The 18,900-nt window shown below is 43.1% G+C and overlaps 1 protein-coding gene across 1 annotated transcript in view; it reads left to right on the forward strand.

The window, feature by feature from the left end:
• ANGPT4 (angiopoietin 4) overlaps positions 1-17,350 on the forward strand; it is a 55,356-nt gene extending 38,006 nt beyond the window's left edge. The window contains exons 2-9 of the mRNA XM_042461404.1: positions 3,520-3,675; positions 4,546-4,667; positions 7,123-7,355; positions 8,928-9,043; positions 11,665-11,766; positions 13,546-13,712; positions 15,115-15,245; positions 15,933-17,350. Of these exons, the coding sequence (XP_042317338.1) occupies positions 3,520-3,675; positions 4,546-4,667; positions 7,123-7,355; positions 8,928-9,043; positions 11,665-11,766; positions 13,546-13,712; positions 15,115-15,245; positions 15,933-16,105 (1,200 nt within the window). The 3' untranslated portion in view covers positions 16,106-17,350. The remainder of the gene's footprint in view (positions 1-3,519; positions 3,676-4,545; positions 4,668-7,122; positions 7,356-8,927; positions 9,044-11,664; positions 11,767-13,545; positions 13,713-15,114; positions 15,246-15,932) is intronic.
• Positions 17,351-18,900: the final 1,550 nt, after the last annotated feature.

Genomic DNA, 18,900 nt, shown 5'->3' on the forward strand with positions numbered 1-18,900 from the left:
GGCGGGTGATAGAGTCTCCTTCCTTGGAGGTCTTTAAACAGAGGCTGGATGGCCATCTGTCAGGGATGCTTTGATTTGGATTTCCTGCATGGCAGGGGGTTGGACTGGATGGCCCTTGTGGTCTCTTCCAACTCTATGATTCTATGATTCTATCAACACACTGAGATACTCCCTCAAGAAACTACTTAATGGCATCATTCCCACTTACAAATAAATCAGTGTGCCATCTGAATCGATAGATCAAGTCAACATTGGAGCATGGTTCACACTATATTTGCCCTGATCATATTTTCTTGCCGCAAAATGAAATAAAATAACCCACTTGCGGTTCACACTGATGAATGAATCGATTCAAAATGGACCCACTCCAGCTGGCCAAAGGGCAGATTTAAATCAATTCCGATCCGCATCTGGTTCACACTTGCGCAGAATCGATTTCTCCAGAAAGACATGGGGAAAAAACAGCATCAAAAAGACGTGGGCTCCCTCTCCATATCACTTCAGTGAATCGATTCAAGTGGGAACCAGGGTCATTTGAACTGGTTCAAACCGATTTGCGATCCGGTTTAAAAGGTAGTGGGACTCAGTGAGATTTTGCACACTTTGGAAATCTGTGTGGTGGTGGGGGATTCATTTGAGCAAAAACGGGTAACTTTTCACACAAAACCAACACTTTACTTTTCAGTACATACACTGTTTTCTGTACAAAAATGTGTGTTTTGCAAGACAAAAAAAATGCAAGTACTCCATGCAAAGGAAAGTTTTGCAAAGAAATCTTCAAGTGTGTGTGTGGGGGGGGGGGTCCCTCTGGAAAATGCTCAAAGCTCTTGTCATTTGGCCCAGAGGGGTGAAATATTTTTTTGCAATTCTTCAGTCTTGAATATGAGCATGAATAAACAAAGATGTGCATCTCCAGCTTTGGCAAGTACTCCAGAGAAAGAGAGAGTGAGGAGAAAGAAAGAGTGCTACATTGTACAATAATCTATTGCATTTATCCGAACTGTTTGCACAGTGTCCTTTCCCATGATACTGATGTGCCTGGGATACATAACACAACGTTCCTTGCGCAAGCTCTGTCTTCCTTTGCTCCAGACAAATAATTTCTAGGAGTCCAAATGGAACCTGGGCCATCAAGCTGGTGATTTGGTCTTATAAAAAGTCTTCTTTTAAAAGAACAAACACCCCAAATTACTGTTAAAGTTTGCATGAACCAACCGTAGCGACTCTTCGACAAAAGTTCGTTCTGCGGAGAAGCTCTTCAGCCAAACCACTTTGGAGGAAATGACATGTTTATTCTTACATTGTCACAGACCATTCAACATAGTTGGAGCAAAGGGATCCCAAGGGAGATGGAGATGGAGATTTCCCAGCTGTTGGGCATTTATAGGCAGGAGGAACAAACAAGAGATCAAGTATTTGGTGGTGTTGCTTGGTGTGTGCGGGTGTGTGCTTATGTGTATTTGTGTGCATTTTTGTTATTTCCTCTAGGATACTTTTGATGACAGGAAAATTACAAATATTTCCTTTCGGGAATTAGACAGGGTGCTATAGACAAAAGGAAGGTTGGAAAGAGAAACAGCAGATCTACGATATAGTCATCAGTTCCAATCCATTGGTGGAGTTATGAACAAGATAATGGTTTCCTGGCACATGACTTCTCTTAATATACAGGAACTCATCACAACTAGCCATGTAAACAAAAGAATTCTTCTCCAAAAAATTACCTGTTTGGGGGAAGCAGAAGCAGAACAATATCATCATCAACAACATTTCCATCCTGTCTTTTTTTCCAGTCGGGGACTTGAGGCAGCTTATAAAAGTTAAAACAGATACCGCTAAAAAATTTTTTACATTGTACAAAAGTTATACAAATATTAAACTAACAATAAAATTAGAATACCACCCAAAAATCCACAAAGCAGTGATACCTTTATTGAGTCAACCAAAATGAACAAAACACACGTCGCAGGCTTTTTAAGCTCCACTGGCTTCTCCGCTAGGCAAAGATGGTAAATCACTGGAGGAGTAGCTTAGATTCTCTGAAGATGCCAGCTACAGATGCCGGCAAAATGTAGGATTAAACTCTTGCAGATCACAGCCACGTAGTCTGAAACCCCCACAAAAAACTATGGATTCTGGCTGTGAAAGCCTTCAAGTCCTTCAGATAACTTTGCACCTTATCACATGATAAAAGAAAACCAAACCTGAGTAGGAAAGTAGCATCTTTCTCCATACCTTTCCTCATAATGTCAGAGAGAACTTCTGTTCTCTTCCCAAGGGAGACAGTCATAAAAGCATGTCTTTTGTTGCTCTGGAAAAAATCTGTTCAACAAAAGGCATACTTTTATGACCATCTATTTCCCTTGCTACAACACCATGTGGAGAAGCACAGAGAAACCTGCTACACTCCCATTCCATTTTAGCTTTCTTTTCTCATGCAATAAGGCTTCTGGACCTGAACAGTATAGGACTTTTTAGGTCAGTGGAGAATAAATTCCTTTGAAAACGCAAGACTAATAGGCCAGCTGCTTGACATCCTTATCGCCTGTCTGAAGATTTATGGCCTCTGTCACAATTTCCATCTTTCTGTATTGCATTACACTCTGATCCCAACCCCATAACTTTGATATGATATGAGCCTGTGGCTCTTGTGTTGTACTCTGTCCATGCAATTGAGAAAGTGGAGTGAAATCAATGAAAGATGGTGGTGAAATAAATCAGTTAGTATTAAAGGTGCTGTTACTGTACTGTTAGATTCCCCCCCCCCCTTCCTTTCTGTTTAAGCAAAAGTGTGTGTTTCACACACCAGATACATACCTGATGCATACCAAAGGCAGATATTTTCTTCAGGCTGGGAGCTACACTAAAAGTGTAAACATTCCAAGCTCTGCTTTCCTTCCTATGCAATATTGGGGTGACTGGCTCAGAAAATTCATCTTTGAACCTGCACTGCATTCCGGGATTTGCTCAGTCAAATGATCTTTTCCAACTGCTCTAGATATATAGCTTGTATGTTGGGAACATTGCGAAGAGATGTTTTGAAAGCAAGAAGGGTTTAAGCGATACAGTAAATATGCAGCATTTTTGCTAGCCAACATCTCACAGAGAAATTAATCTTTCCAAGAGGAGGGTGAGCTTTTGTTTTTGTTCCCATTCCCCCCCCCCCCAAAGGCAGGGATCCAGGCTGCCAGAAAGCATGTTCCATCAAGGGCAAGATACTGTGTAAACACAAAACAAAACAATAAACAAAGTTGAAGATGCATCTTTTCGGTCAAGTTGCCCCGGGTCATATTTCTTAGGAAGTTTCCCCCTAAACTTGGCAGTTTTAGAGGGGAGAGAGTCCAAGTGTGCCTCTAGAGACAACCTCAGCAATGATTCATTGATGGAAGGACTTTCTGTTTCGGGGGGCAGAGGGGACGATTCTTTTTCTGGAATGGACTGGAGGGAAGTTGGAAGCCTAGAGCTTGGAGCTGTCATTTCATATTGTTCCTGCATAATGTTTGGTTCTTTTCTATTTAGCTGGAGAGCTACATCCAGATGAACATGAAGTCAGAGATGGTGCAGATCCAGCAGAATGTGGTGCATAACCAAACGGCCACAATGCTGGAGATCGGAACAAACCTCTTGAACCAGACAGCTGAGCAGACCAGGAAACTCACGGATGTGGAGGCCCAGGTAGGTTTCAGGGTGAAGGGCAGAGAATAAAATGCACAAAGCAAGGTAAGAATCATATAGCCTTCCACATGTTGTTGTACTGCCCAGCATTCCTCCTGATTGGCTTTGTTAATTAGTTATTATGAAATGAATAATAAATTAGGACTGAGGGGAGCTGCAATCTGGAGGGCAGCACAACCTGGGTGACCAGATGTCCTAATCACAAAGGAGAACAAGGCTCTGCAAAATGTAGTATTTTCAAGAAGAAATGTACTACATTACAAAAATAAAAGCTAAGAATGCTAATATAAATATAAATACATACTTCTTAGTCATGCTCAAAATGAATGGCAGCTTGAAATTCTTCCTGGACAGAAGGTTGAAACATAGAGCATATTCTGGAAAAAGAGGGTCACTGGAGTCATTCCCAGGTCACCCACCCCAGTGTCCTTTTAAATATTATATTGATATAAAATATGAGGGGTGACTGGGGGCTTGGTCTTGGGGCAACACTACTACCAGGAAATTCTTCCTAATGTTGAAGGAAAACTTCCTCTCTTGCAATTTGCATCAGTTGTCAGTTGTGTAAAGGAATGCATCCATTGCCTGGTGAACAATAGTAGTTAGCTCAGAAAGGGCATTGTTTCTCTCTGGAAGGGCATGCCTAAAACAGAGTGCTGGCCATTGAACTTAATCCCCTGCCGGAGCAGAAATCCATCACTACGGGGGCATCTACACTATAGAAATGATGCAGTTTGACACCACTTTAAGTGCTGTAGCAAATCCTGGGTTTCTAGTTTTACATCGTCTTTAGCCTTCTCCATTGCATTCTTTTCTCCATGGCTTATCTTTCTGCTCTGATCTTGGGCTTTTGTTCCACATCATATCCAGGTACTCAACCAGACTTCCCGCATTGAGATCCAACTCCTGGAGAATTCTCTGTCCACAAACAAACTGGAGAAGCAACTGCTAATGCAGATAAATGAGATCCACAAACTCCAGAACCGAAACAGGTAAGCTCTCCTCTGGACCTAACTTAAGAAGCAGGTGGTGGTGAAATGGGATTCCAGCTAGGGTTCCTAGATCTTGGGGCCTACAACCCTCTCCTGGTCCTTAGGATGAGAGGGAAGAATCTCAGGGTGTGAGCCTTGCATTAAAAATTACATATATATTACACTGTGTATTCTTGCCCTCAGAGCCAGCATGGTGTAGCAGTTTGAGAGTTGGCTTACAATTCTACAAAACAGGGTTCATAGCTCCACTCAGCCATGGAAACCCACTGGGTAGCCTTGGGCAAGTCACACTCTCTCAGCCTCAGAGGGTGGCAAGGGCAAACCTCCTTTGTACAAATCCTACCAAGAAAACCCTGTGAGAGGTTTGCCTTGGGGGGGGGGGGAGTCACCATATGTCAGAAATGACTTGAAGGCACACAACAACAACAATTTGATGGCACATAACAGAAACAAAGCACCCTTTCTTATTCTCTGTGGACTCATTGCTGGCGCCAGGGTGTAGCTGGCATACACTTCTGTGTCAACATGCTTGTGAACTGAATTTCACACTGAGCCATAGCACACTACAAAATTGTAGTGCTATGGTTCCCTTTTAATTGCCAAAGTTCCATCCTATGGAATCTTGGCATTTGCAGTTTAGGGAGAGATATTTAGAATTGTCAGGGAGCTCTAGTGACTCACCAAATTATAAATCCTAGCATTCCCAGGGTGCAGCCATGGCAGTTAAAGTGGAATCATAGCACTATAATTGTGTCATGCAAAAGGAGAAGAGATCAAGGTTCTTGCAGCCATCAACCCCACTCTCAAAGTGTTGGGAGATCTATAGACACCTTGTCTGCCATAAAATATTATAATGAAATGTTATGGGTTATGTTGTAGAATAAAGTTGTAGACCAGTGGTGAGCTCATCTGCAGGTGTTCAGATAATTACAGAGAGAATGAATGGCTTGAGGCAGTTTTTCTTTAGAAAATGGGTGGTGTAACAAGTAAGCAAAGGAAGGCATGAGTATGGAAAGGGAGAAGGTGTGAATCAGGATGAATGAGAGTTACTTCTGCCGTGAGTTTAAAATTGTGTAGAGCCAGCATGGTGTTGTGGTTTCAGTGTTAGACTCTGGAGAACAGGGTTTGAATCCTGGACCAGCTATGAAACCCACTGGGTAGCCTTGGGCAAGTCATATGCTCTCAGCCTCAGGGGAAGGCAATGGTAAACTTCCTCTGAACAAATCTTGCCATGAAAACCCCATGATAGGTTAATTTTAGGATTGCCATAAATCAGAAATGACTTGAAGACATACAACAACAACAACAACAACAACAACAACAAGTATTGTAACTAGTCGAATGTTAATGGTCACAGGTCAGTTCTGACAATAAACGTCAATGGACTTTCTGATTTTTCTTTCTTTCTTTCTTTCTTTTTTTACTACTGAGCCTTGATTTCTTAACTTGGTATCCTACTGATTTTGATGCCAAGATTTGCACCCCCAGCAGAGGATGTAAAGAGCGGAAGGAGAACCGCTTCGTGCTAATGGAACCCTTGGCTAAGGCTCAGCATGTGTGCCTCTTGAGGTATTGCCATGTGGTTCCCAGAAGATACGGAAGATAAAGCAGGATTCCCTGCCACAACTTTGTCTGAGATGGGGAAATGTTAGAGAGGATAGAGATACAACCCAGAATGTGAAGGAAACAAGTGAGAATTCTGTGCAAGTCCTAATCTTGAGATAGGGCTGCTGTAATAGTTTGTTGTTATTTCACCTCAGAGCTTATTCTGAATAAATTTCACCCTTCCCAGCAGTGCTGTGTTAGCAAAACCATTTCCCAGTAGCAACCTCCGATGCAGCTGTGTACACATCAGAGGAGCTGGACATAGAACAGCAAGGGGACATTCCTCTGGAGGAGCAAGGAAAGTAGTGTCTACCTATTCTTGAAAGCGGCTGCAGCTCTTTCAAGATTGCAGATTGCAAATGTTAAAAATATACTGTGGGCCTTGATATCTTCTGAGATTTAGTTCCAGGGCTCCTGAAGGATACCAAAATCCTTGGATGCTCAAGTTACATTATATTCAGTAGCATAGTAAAATGGTGTCCATTAAATAAATTGGCAAAATCAAGGTTTGCATTTTGGAATTATTATTATTATTGAAATTTTTAAAGTCATGGATGGTTGAATCCATACATCCATCAATATGGAGGGCCAACTGTAACTGATCTATCAGTAACATTTTAAAAAGCAATTAGAAGCATGATCACTGTTAAAGAGAAATAATAAATTAGACAAAAGAGTCCATTATAAAAGCCGCTTTCTCTTTGAGCCATCAGTTCTCAAAGGCCTGCTGAAACAACAAGAAAAGTCTGTGTAGGGTTGGACAAAACTGGTATCCATCTATGGACTGGTCATTGACACTCCCGCCCATAGCAGCAAAGATATTCATCTTTCCTATCCTTTCCTTCCTCAGCCTTTTGGAAACACGAGTCCAGCAGATGGAGACGACACACTTGATGGAGTTGGAGGGGATCCGGATGGAGAAGGAGCAGTTGCAACAGCTGGTGACCCAACAAAGTGACACTATCGAAGGCCTGGAAAAGTCCCTGCAGGCGGCCAACAGCAACACCAGTCTGCTCCACCAACAGCAGCTCCAGCTTCTGGAGTCAGTCCAGAATTTGGTCCAGCTGGTCTCCCAAGGCAAAGGTGAGCTCAGAGACATCAGGAAAAGCTCCAGATGGGTCCAGATTACATAGGACAGTGGTTCCAAACTTTGGTACTCCCAAGATTCTTGGCTTTGGTGGCAATGATTAGGGATAATAGGAATTGAAGTCCCAAACATCTAGAGGACCAAAGTCTGGGAATCACTGACATAGAAGAGGCACTTCCTTCACTTGGGGGTCTTTGGGTGACCTTCATAAATGGTACAGATCGGCTGCAGTTCATGATATGAGGCCATTCCACAGTTCACAGTTATAGTGCTATGATTCCATTTTAACCACCATGGCTGCATCCTATGGACTCAGAGATTTCCAGCATAGGGAGAGATATTTAGACTTCTCGGGGTGCATCTACTGTGTAGAAATAATGCATTTTGACACTGCTCCATCCTAGAGAGTCCTGGGATTTGTATTTTTATGAGGCTCTAGCATTCTTGGGCAGAGAAGGCTGAAGATCTTATAAAACTACAAATCCCAGGATTCCAGAGGGCTGGAGCTACAGCACTTAAAGTTGTGTCAAATGGCATTATTTCTACAGTTTAGATGCACTCTCACTCAGTGGGCTCTGGTGTTTCACCACACTACAATTCCTCTACAACAAATAATAAAAGTATATATACTTTTGCACACTGAACTCAGTTTGCAGCAACTGAAATAAGTAGAGGCCAAAGAGTGAAAGTGGGAGGAAATCAAGATTTGCTTTTAGCTTATCTAAAAGGAAATCTTGATTTCCTCCCATTTTCCCTCTTTGGCCTCCACTTACCTCAGGTGCTGCAAACTGAGTTCAATGTGCAAAAGTAGTTTGCACTCCATTAACTCAGTAGGAAGAAGAGAAGAGGGGACAGAATATTATCTTTCCCAGTTGACTTGAGTAAAAGGAAACTGCTGCAGCTTCTCCTGACTAGTGCTTTCTTCAGGGCTTGACAGACAGTGTGAAAGGGGCAGTGAGATGTCGCCCTTTTCTGCCCCAGACGGAGGCTGCAACAATCAAACAGCATGGCCTTCGCAAGGCATAAAAAGAACCTGCTCCTCGCAGGTTCTTTTTAGGGTATGTGCAGGACACCATCGGAGCCCTCGTATGCACTGATAACGTATGCACGGCACGGTGCTGTTTGGATGCTGCCCTGTGCACGTCATCATGGCGGCTCCCGTGTGGACAGGGCAAGCCATGATGGTGCCCAGACTTGGAAGCATGCGGACGCTCTGCTCTCCCGAGCCCTAAAATTTAGCACCAGTCTGTATCGGACCTTCTTCACTAATCACTTTTCCCTCCATCAACCACACTCTAATGGCCACCTTGTCCTGTTTGTCTTCTCTGAAATATTGATGGATATGCACCAAATTTCATCTGATTTTGAAAGCTAAGCGGTCAGACCTAGTTAGTACATGAACAGGAAACCACCAATGAATAGCAGGTGCTGTAGGCTATATTTCAGAGGAAAGAACTGGCAAAAGCATTTCTGAGGATTCCTGGTTTAAGAAAACCCTGTGGGGCTGCCATAAGTCGACAGGTGACTTGAAGGCACATGCACACACATGTTGTATTTCATTTTTCTAGTTCCTCTGAAGAAAGAAGACCGGATGTTTCAGGACTGCGTGGAAATCCTCCAATCTGGACTGAACCTCAGTGGGGTTTATACCCTCCATATTAACAATCTGACTGAACCCAAAAAGGTCAGTAAATAAAATGCAAAAGAGGAGATAAACTCTGGAGGAGGTATCAGCTCTACTTCAGAAAAATTAGTCCACTACTCCCTACTACTACTACAAAAAAGTAATCTCTCTCAAAAATACAACATCTTGATACTCCTGTATTTAACTCTGGTAAAGGAATCTGACTTCTTAAAAGACAAACAAATTGGCTGCATTTACACTGCAGAATTAATACAGTTTATCACGGCTTTAACTGCCATGGCTCCATGCTATGGAATTCTGGGATTCAGGTTTTATGAGATACTTTACCTTCTTGGTTAGAGAGCACTGGTGTCACAACAAACTCCAAGCCCCAGGATTCCTTAGGATGGACAGTTAAAGTGGTGTGAAACCGTGTTGTTACACAAAATGCTAGGGTCCCAGGAGGGCACCCACAATTCAATGGGGAAATATATTTAACTCAGTAGGAAGCAGCAAGAGGGTTTCAGGTAATGTTTAAAGCCTGGGTCTAGCCCCCCCCCCAAAAAAACCCTGAACTCCAGAATGCACATTCCAAATGTAGTTTTATTTATTACAGCAAAAAGGAAATCAACTTCCATACAAAACGCATATTCACATACAAATAAGAGGTAGTGCTGATTTAGAGGGTTTAATACAGGGCAATACTTGACCAGAGTCAATCACAGAGCTCTGATGAAGGGACACGGTGAGTGAGTCTGGTTCAGCATGCAGCCTAGGACCTGGGTGGGCCTGCATGTGCAGAGGAGTCAAAGGAGAAACGTTCAGGAGTGCTGTCTAAACCCAACCGAGACCAAATTGAGACCATGCAAATGGGCCCATTTATAGGGTAAAATGTATTCTGGTGCAGTTTCTTAGGAGTTTGACAGAATTTTCCAGGTAGAGAATGAGTGAGGAGAATTGCCCGGCCATACATGCACATGTCCCTTAACAAAGGCATATTTCTTCGGAAGGGAAATACTCTTTTACTTGCAAACACTGATATCACACACATCATTGTTTCCATCATTGGGGGGCTTATGCCGATTTCAGTCATTGGCAGATTCTTCTGGGCTATGGTCTAAGCAATCCATTGCTGATCCTACAGAAACTCTTTGTGTGGTCAAAACACTTCCTCCACACTGGGATGTTCTCTGGGCTCTGAGCCTGGTGACATGCCTTTTAATATTAAGCTTATATCAAATGCAGAGATCTGACATGAAGGAGTGGTCTTTGGGGTAAATGCATTAATTCTGCAGTGTGGCCCAGCCATTGATTCTGACTTTCTGATGGCCTTTCAAACAGTCTGGATCCAAACTGTGCAGGGCTTCAACCTGCTCTTTAAATTCTGTCATAAAATGGACTGGCAGCCATGAAACTGTTTCGACAGGGCATTCTCCGTTCCCTGTAAACAGCATGAGATCTATTTTTCTGTAACTGTACTGCAGAAGTGTGGAATTTGGCATAGTAAAAATCTGTTTTTCGTCCTGAATTTTCCAAAGACACCAGATCCTGTCTGATCTTGAAAGCTAAACAGGGTCATCCCTGGTTGGTACTTGGATGGGAGACCACCAATTAATACCAGGTGCTGTAAGCTATATTTCAGAGGAAGGAACTGGCAAAACCACCTCTGAAGATTCCTGATCTAAGAAACCCCTGTTAAATTCATGGCTTCCACAGACAACTTATTTGGACTTTAAGGGTCTCAACAGACTGACACTAAACACCAGCTTTGGGGCAGAGTGTGAGTGTGGTGTCTGCACAACACACAGCCAAGTGTGCCCAACTGCATGGCAGGTATTGTCACAGCGCTCCTTTGGCGCTGTGTCCAGATGACACATGCCAAAAGAAGCGCCAGAAAGTGCCACTGTGGCATCAATGGCACCTTTTCCCCAGCGCAAAAAGGAATGGCATTTTGCCATTCCTTTTAGCCCCAGAGAAAGGCCAGATCAGGGCCACGGCATGTAATAATAATAATAATAATAATAATAATAATAATAATAATAATACTAGGTTTTATATATATACCGCCCAATCACTGGGAATCCGACGGTTTACAATAGAGGGGATAACCGACCGTTCCCTGCCCACAGGCTTACAATCTAAAAGACAACACAAAAAGGAGAAGGGAATGGTGAGGGGAGGAGGGAATCAGGTCCAGCATTCTTCTCTCCCTCTGAGGCCTGGACCAAGGGCAGATGGACCGGAGGGAGGGCTCTTTCTCTGTAGTTGTGCAGCCCCGATCTGTGCGCTCAGGGGCAATTGGCAGGCTCCAAAAGGGCGGTCTGTTTAGTGTCCAGTTCATATTGCCAGCCACATGGAAAATAAAATTAATGGAATTGCCATAGGTTGAAAGGTGACATGAAGACATATGCACACATTCTCTCTCTCTCTCTCTCTCTCTCTGACACACACACACACACGCATCTGCTTTAAATCATTTTTCTTAATTCCACAGGTAGTTTAACAAAATCTGTGTATATATTTTTCCCTATACTAGCTTTTACAATCTGTATCTGTTTTAATTTTTGTAAGCTTTATTTCTAAGGAAAGGATTGCGATGATGATGATGATGATGATGATGATGATGATGATGATGATGATGATGATGATGATGATGATGTTTCTGCTGTCTTGTTTCACAGACCTATTGTGACATGGAGACGGATGGAGGCGGGTGGATCGTGATCCAACATCGAGTCAATGGCAGTGTCAGCTTCCAAAAGAGTTGGAAAGAGTACAAACAGGTCTGAGTCTGCCTTGGACTTGTCACCTCTCATTTATCAAGTCTTTTTGGTGCAAAGAAGCAAAAGAAACTCCACATTGCAATAAACCCTGATCAATACCAGATGACAGGTTTGCTGGGTTTCAATCTAGTTTGTATAGCAATCTCCTCTCTAAAGACCAAACCCATATATTATTTGATTTGGAAGAAATTTCAGTATGGATGGGCTGGGAACCATAAAGTTGCTAACCAATTTCACTCTTCTCTCCCAAGATCTTTTTACCATTCAAGACTTTATTAAACTATGGCTAATAAAGGAGGGCAGAGGGGAAGTGTGGAAATCAGTGAATAAATTCATAAAAGGATAGTAGGCCTGAAGAGAGAGAAAACAACATTTTGAATCACAAGAATTGGAAGAGTCTCCATCTGTCAGAAATAGCCTGAAGGTACATAACATCAACAACAGCAACAATAAATCTTGTAGTCAAGCGTGGTACACTGGTTTGAGTATTGAGCTAAGACTCCAGAATTCCTGGTTTCAAATCCCTTCTCAGCTATGGAAAATCACACTCTCTCAGCCTCAGAGAAAGGCAATGGTACACCTCCTCTGACTAAATCTTGCCAATGAGAGCCAGCATGGTCTAGTGATCGGAATGTAGGACTAGGCAGTTTATTTCACAGCCATTATTGCATAGCTATGCATTATTGCATAGCACCATTATTGCCCGATCTGGGCACAGGATAGAATCGGGACTGAATGGGGAAAAGCAGGTGTTATCACACAGAAAAAGTGGACTTTGTGACACAAAGCCATCCCCCCAGCTGCACTTAGCCAGCAGGTTTTGTGAGACAGAAAGCTTCCATACTACCAAAATCGGCAGGATAAGCATGGCTGGGGGACGGTTTGTGGTCACCCTGTGACAAAGTCTGCATTTTTCTGTGCAGTAACACCTGTTTTTCCCTGTTCAGTTCTGATCTCGTCCCATGCCTGGATCAGGCAAAAATTACTCTGGGAGAGCAGAGTTCAAATTTCTGCTAGGCCATGATAATACACTGGGTGGTCTTGAGCAACCCCTATTCTTTGAACCTTGGAGGAGGGCAATGGCAAACCTCCTTTGAATAAACCCTAGGATAGCATGACCATGAACCAGAGTCACCATGAAGACACATAACAACATGTGGGAGCAGGCCTAAATACCCCAAAGACACCAGATTCTATCTATTCTTGGAAGCTAAGCAGAATCAACCCTTGTTAAATGCCTGTACTGCAACTACTCACAAACCATAAGGTTGTGAGTTCAATACCAGTGAAAGGGCTCAAGCTCGACTCAGGCTTGCATCCTTCCGAGGAGGTCGCTAAAATAAGTACCCAGCTTGTTGGGGGCAAATTAGCTTACAGTTGTAAACCGCATAGACACTGCTTAGGCAATATGAAGCATTATATAAATGAAGCTTGTTTGTTTGTTTGTTGTTAGTACCTAGATGGGAGACTGCCAATAAATACCAGGTACTGCCAGCCATATTCCCAGAGGAGGATACTGGCAAAACTACCCCTGAGGATTCCTTGCCTAAGAAAACCCTATAAAATTCATGGGGTCACCATAAATCAACAAGTGGCTTGAAGGCACACGCACACAACATGTGGATGTGTCCTTCTTGTTTCTTGGTGGCCCATTTTGCCTATAATACTGTGGGCACTGAACAGGTAAATTCAGTATTATAGGGAAGGATAGTGGTGTAGTTGGCCTGTCCCAGGACACAGAACAAATGCACTGACCACTTGTGTTTCCTCCTCTCTCAGGGCTTTGGGGATCCTGCAGGAGAACATTGGCTGGGGAATGAAGCTGTCCATCTCTTGACCAACCAAGCAGCCTTTTCTTTGCGGGTGGAGCTCCTAGACTGGGAAGGCCATCGTGCTTATGCCCTATATGAAAAGTTCCAACTAGGGAGTGAACGTCAACGGTACAGGTGAGATGGGACCTCTGCCGGCCGCATACAGGCAACACAGAGAGAGCTTGGGAAAGCTATCTTTTTGGGCAACAATTCCCAGAAGCCCTTAGCAGCCATGGTGGCTAGGGGATTGCAGGAGTAGGAACCCCACAAAAAACCTTGACCATTCCATGACTATGGGAGAATTTTATAAAAATTATGCACTGCAGTAGAGAACAGTGGTTCCCACCTTCCCTCCCACATGTCTAGAAATTGAGATTGTCTGATTTTTGTTTCTTTTTAGTTGGTTTAATGAAAGTCATGACTACACCTTGGATCTGGGGAATAATTCTAACATCCAAGTTCTTCAAGATGGCCTCATGGGCCATCAAATCCAACTCCCTGCTTAGTGAAGATACTCCAGCTAAAGCATCCCCAACAGTTAGTTGTCCACCTCTTTGTGAAGACATCCAGAGAAGAGGACACTGTCAGAACAGAATATGGAGAAACAGAGTGGTTCCCAATTGGCAAGGGGGTTCAGGCAAGGCTGCATAGTTTCACCCTTCTTATTTATGGAGAAAAGATAATATGAAGAGCAGGTTTACACTTAGAAGAAGGACGAATAAAGATAAGTGGAAGAAACTTCAACAATCTAGCATATGTGGATGACACCATGAATGACACCAGAAAAAATCATGGACTTGGAACAATTGCTAAGGAAGGTCAAAGAGGAAAAGGAAGAAAAATAATGTCCATGGAGGATCTACATAATTCAACATAGACAATGAGGAAATCAAAATATTTAAGGATCTCTTGCACTTTTGATCAAATATTGAACAGAATGGAGAACAGCCAAAAAATAGGAAGAATACTAGGAATGGGAATGGCAGCCATGAAAGAGCTAGAAAAATCCTAAAGAGTAAAGATATACAACTGAGCAATAAAACTAGAATTGTTCAAGCCACTGTATGGATGTGAGAGCTGGACAAGGAAGAAAGCAGACAAGAAGAAAATCAGTTCATTTGAGAAGTGGTGCTGGAGAAAAGTTCTGAGGATACAGTGGACAGGCAAAAAGACAAACAAATGGTCCTTGAACAGACTGAGCCTAAAATCTTCCTGGAAGCCAAGAGGATCAAATTGAGGCTGTCATATTTTGGCCACAGCATGAGAAGGCATGACTCGTTGGAAAAGACAATAGTGCTAGGAAAGGTAGAGGGTAGTAGAAAGAGAAGAAGACCACATACCAGATGACTAGATTCAATCAAGGAGGTCACAGGCCTGAATTTGCAGGGCCAGAGCAAAGAGGTAGAGGACAGGGAGCTCAGGAGATGTCTCAACCATAGGGTTGCCATGGGTGGGGGTTGACTTAAGGGCAGTTAACAACAAATAACAATCTCACTCACTTTCCAAGCCCATTGTCCTTCTGCTCTTTGTTCTTCAGGCTTTTCTTGAAAGGCTACAGGGGCACAGCTGGCCAGCAAAGTGGCTTACCCCTCCAAGGCACAGGCTTCAGCACGCGAGATGCCGATAATGACAACTGCATGTGCAAATGTGCCCAGATGCTTTCTGGTGGTGAGTATGCTCTGGGAACAACCAACTCTGGGGAGTTGAACCGGGGAGAAGAGGGCAGAGAGTATTAGTCAGGGTGCTCACCATTTTAAAATGGATTGCAGAAGCTGGTTATAGAAAGCTTGTGATTGTGAGTCCCTTACTGAAACAGCTTCAGTGGCTTTCTTTGGCATCGTTTTCCTTTGCTTCATCCTTTAGATCCTTTGTTACATGCTCCTAGTTTTTACCCTCAACTTATCCATGGGTCATATCAAAACCCATAATTTTGTCTCCAAAAGCTGTCCTAGATTTATACATGAGGTCAACTTATAGTTGAGTCTATACAATTATTCAAAGGGTTACAAAGCCCTATACAGCTTGGGTCTAGAAAGACTAGAAAAACTGTAAAGTTGAAGGCTTTCATGGCCGGCATCCATAGTTTTTTGTGGGTTTTTCGGGCTATGTGGCTATGCTCCAAAAACGTTTCTTCCCAATATTTGATTTCGCCAGCATCTGAAGATGCCAGCCACAGATGCTGGTGAAACTTCAGGAAGAAACTTTTCTGGAACATGGCCACATAGCCCGAAAAACCCACAAAAAAAAATAGAAAAACTGTGTCTCCCTATACAAGTCTACACAAGTTTTAAGCTCTTGGTGAACCACAAGCTTACTTCTATTCCATTTTACTTCTCCTACTCCTTCCACCTTCAGGTTGGTGGTTTGATGCTTGTGGACTTTCAAACCTGAATGGCATCTATTATCCAGCCAGGCACAACATTCGGAAACTGAATGGGATCCGGTGGCATTACTTCCAGGGACCAGGATACTCATTAAAAAGCACACGGATGATGATCAGGCCTTCAAGTGGACGTGAAGCAGCATAGCAAGAAGGCAGCAGTGACACCGTTCCTCTGAGTAAGGGAGAACACTCCCTGATGTATACTGGGGTGTCTTGAACTCTGGACATGTTGCAATAGAGCAATGGCAGATTCTGTGGGGATGAGGCCTTTTGTGAAAAATGACTGGGAATTCAACACAAAGGAAAGATGCAAGCAGCAAATCTTCTGTTTCTGTTAATAAAGGAAGCTTTCTGCGATCTCTTAGGATACCAATGAAAAGCAGGAGGAACTCTTGCATATATTTTGTGTGTACATATGTATTTTCATAAGTCACCTGTGGACTTATGACAACTCCATTAATTTCATAGGGGTTTCATAGGCAAGGAATGCTCATAGTTGGTTTTGCCAGCTTCTTATTCTGAAATATAGCCTACAGCACCTGGGATTCCTTGTGATCTTCCATCCAAGTACTGACCAGAGCTGACCCTGCATAGCTTCAACATCAGACAGGATCAGGTACCTTTAGAATATTTGCGATTGGTTAAAATGGGGGGGGGGGTCACCTTTAGCCATATCATTTAGGATATGGTTAAACTTGGAAAAATCTGGACTTCCCCTCCCCCAAGTTATATGCATGTTCTTTCCTGGACTGCAGATGGGTTTTTACTATTTTAAATCATACATGCCAAGCTGTGTCACATCTACCATTGCTGTCTAAACTCATAGAAGCAGTTGGTACACTCAAACCTCATACTCTGGACAGCATCTTCTTACTTTGCCATTTGGATAAAATATGTCATTATATGCTCAAAAACTGGTATTTATCAAGAACCATGGACAAAGCCACGTGGCAAGGGTCAGATTTTCTGAACTATCATGTCACAGGTTAATGTATTCACTGGTTGATGCGTGTGTTTATTCTTTCTCACAAAAGAGCTGAAGAATTTGCCACTTGCCTGGCACTGGCCTGATGCTCCAGAGACTGGACTGTGCTGCCCTTCACTCATTCTGTGCCATTGGCTTATTGGTCAAATATCTTGAGAGAGAACCTGCTATGTCCTTGCCTCCACTCCAGCCCTGTCCACCTGAGTTCCAACTCCTCTTACAACTGTAAAGATGCTTGTGTAAAATAATAACTGTTATTTGTAGCATGTCCAGTTTGCATTCTGTTTTCAATAGTGGTGGAGAAACAGAAGTAGAGAGAAGCTTTCTTCCTGATGTGTCCATTTATTTACATGTTCAGCAATTTCAGTTTTCTGAAGAGAGATTCTAGAATCTAAATTCTATCAAATTGAACCTTGAACCATTTGGTTTAAGCATTTAGTTACTACTATTCATTCACAGTTTCTGTCCTGTTGTGTCACCAATGTATGTGCCTACCAACTCGCACCCACCAACCTCCAACAACAGTCTTTGGTCCTATCTGCACTGGCCAGGGGACTCTGGGGGTAGCCTGGAATATCTACCCCAACCCTCTCCCATTGCAAAGCTCTCCAATTCAACATCAGGCAGCTGACCACAATGGCATCCCTCTCAGTCACTTGGCAGATGCACTGCCTCTGTGGGTCACTTCACTCTGAGGTCAGAAGAAGGTGCCCAGTGAGGAGCACATGGATGGGCACCTCATTCTGACTTCACAGAGAGTGACTGGCAGCAGTGCTGGAAACACCAGCTAGTTGAGCAGGATGTGTTGCAAACAGCTGCCCAGCTGTTTAAATGGAAGGCTCCATATCAGATTCAGAATAACGGATGAGTTTTTAAATCTGGGGTGGAAGGGGTAAAACCTGGAACGTGTCCAGAGGAGGTGACCAAAATGATGATGGGTCTGGAAACTATGCCCTATGAGGAGAGACTTAGGGAGCTGGGTATGTTTAGCCTGGAGAAGAGAAGGTTAAGAGGTGATATGATAGCCCTCTTTAAGTATTTGATATTTGTCTTATTGAATCTGGAGCAAGCTTGTTTTCTGCTGCTCTAGAGAATAGAACCTGGAGCAATGGATTTAAGCTACAGGAAAAGAGGTTCCACCTCAACATTAGGAAGAAATTCCTGAGAGTACCAGTAAGTGCTGTTCAACAGTGGAAGATACTCCCTTGAAGGGTGGTAGGGTCTTTTCTTTGGAAGTCTTTAAACAGAGGCTGGACGGCCATCTGTTGGGGTTGCTTTGATTCTGTGTTCCTGCACGGCTGGATGGCCCTTGGGGTCTCTTCCAACTCTATGATTCTATGATTCTATGGTGCTGATGCTGAATGAACTGGCTGTTGTCTGGTCTGCTCACCAGGGTTTGGGCTGTGCATTGTCTGGTCTCCCTGCTGAGAGAATGGGGGAGGCCACTGCATTTGGCCCATGCAGACAGGGCCTTTGTGTGATCGTTTTGGTGTGGTGATCACATCAATATTCTTTTTATGCAACTTTATACCGATATATGTTTTTGATCATCACAGAATATGCATAAAAAGCCTTGTTGCAGCCAGTCACTACAAGGTTGGGGTGTGGGGGGAGGAATGCATGAAGTCCACCATCCAGATTGATAAAACTTTGCGCAAATATAATGCTAATTCAATTGCTCCAAGTTTGCTGTTTTGCAGTGTTTTTGGAATGCACATATGCAAGCTGTTAATGTATAAAGTCTACATAGTGAGAACCTCCACTATAAAGGATGAGAGGGAAAGAGTTAGGGGAAGGAATTTTAAACATTGACATCTCAAACATGTTTGAAGATTATGTTCCTACGAACAAGAGCAAACAGTACCCAATTTGACACAGGTAGAGAATAAAACACTGCTGGTGTACTTTACATCAGGTAAGGTTGCCATAAGTCAGGCCCTCCAAACCGGGACAAA

The sequence above is a fragment of the Sceloporus undulatus genome, chromosome 4 (genome assembly GCF_019175285.1).
Source record: "Sceloporus undulatus isolate JIND9_A2432 ecotype Alabama chromosome 4, SceUnd_v1.1, whole genome shotgun sequence".
NCBI classification, from domain to species: Eukaryota; Metazoa; Chordata; class Lepidosauria; order Squamata; family Phrynosomatidae; genus Sceloporus; species Sceloporus undulatus.